This window comes from Biomphalaria glabrata, chromosome 1, assembly GCF_947242115.1.
Source record: "Biomphalaria glabrata chromosome 1, xgBioGlab47.1, whole genome shotgun sequence".
NCBI lineage: Eukaryota > Metazoa > Mollusca > Gastropoda > Planorbidae > Biomphalaria > Biomphalaria glabrata.
The window spans coordinates 46,339,448-46,340,898 of NC_074711.1; the positions used below are offsets into that span (position 1 = coordinate 46,339,448).

At 43.2% G+C, this 1,451-nt stretch overlaps 1 protein-coding gene across 1 annotated transcript; it reads right to left on the reverse strand.

The window, feature by feature from the left end:
• Positions 1-267: 267 nt before the first annotated feature.
• LOC129924754 (myosin light chain kinase, smooth muscle-like) lies at positions 268-1,152 on the reverse strand. The gene has a single exon (XM_056021365.1). The coding sequence runs from the start codon at positions 1,150-1,152 to the stop codon at positions 268-270; it is 885 nt and encodes a 294-aa protein (XP_055877340.1).
• Positions 1,153-1,451: the final 299 nt, after the last annotated feature.

Consider the following 1,451-nt stretch of genomic DNA (forward strand, 5'->3'; position numbering starts at 1 on the left):
ATCTTTGTAGGACCAAGTGACGTACTTAAGGGGTGTACTACATTGGGCAGACCTGCCTCCCAGTGACATACTTAAGGGGTGTACTACATTGTGCAGGCCTGCCTCCCAGTGACGTACTTAAGGGGTGTACTACATTGTGCAGGCCTGCCTCCCAGTGACGTACTTAAGGGGTGTACTACATTGTGCAGGCCTGCCTCCCAGTGACGTACTTAAGGGGTGTACTACATTGTGCAGGCCTGCCTCCCAGTGACGTACTTAAGGGGTGTACTACATTGTGCAGGCCTGCCTCCCAGTGACGTACTTAAGGGGTGTACTACATTGTGCAGGCCTGCCTCCCAGTGACGCCCAACCAAAGTTGGCCAGTGGACAGCGGCAATTTACATTTCCGACACCACTTAAAGATCGGAAACACATTTTGTATTGGAAAGTTTTAGTCCTGACATTGTTGAATGGCTTGTTTGAAGGTACAGTCCTAACATTTTTGAATGGCTTGTTTGAAGGTACAGTCCTGACATTGTTGAATGGCTTGTTTGAAGGTACAGTCCTGACATTGTTGAATGGCTTGTTTGAAGGTACAGTCCTGACATTGTTGAATGGCTTGTTTGAAGGTACAGTCCTGACATTGTTGAATGGCTTGTTTGAAGGTACAGTCCTGACATTGTTGAATGGCTTGTTTGAAGGTACAGTCCTAACATTTTTGAATGGCTTGTTTGAAGGTACAGTCCTGACATTGTTGAATGGCTTGTTTGAAGGTACAGTCCTAACATTTTTGAATGGCTTGTTTGAAGGTACAGTCCTGACATTGTTGAATGGCTTGTTTGAAGGTACAGTCCTAACATTTTTGAATGGCTTGTTTGAAGGTACAGTCCTGACATTGTTGAATGGCTTGTTTGAAGGTACAGTCCTGACATTGTTGAATGGCTTGTTTGAAGGTACAGTCCTAACATTTTTGAATGGCTTGTTTGAAGGTACAGTCCTGACATTGTTGAATGGCTTGTTTGAAGGTACAGTCCTGACATTGTTGAATGGCTTGTTTGAAGGTACAGTCCTGACATTGTTGAATGGCTTGTTTGAAGGTACTGGCAACCCAGCGCTCACATCATCGGCATCTTTCCAATTTTTTTTTCCAAGCAGGAATTTCAGGAAGTCCATTCGTGTTTATATTTCCTTTTTAAAATCATGAGATTCCACAAAGGTCTCTCTAAGATTGTCTTGCTGTCAATTGGCTTAAAATAAAAGTAAAGATTAATCTTCTTTTCTTGGCCGCCTCTATTCAACTGTCTGTTTCCTAGGCTGACCATTTCATCCACTCACTAGTTGAAAAGAGGCGACTATGTGATTTGATACCAAATAACGCGGCCAGTTGAAGGCGGAGCAAGGGTTTGGACGTGCAGGTACCGGTTGTCAATTTATTTCACTGTAAATATAAATGTTGTGTTTCCTACAATGAT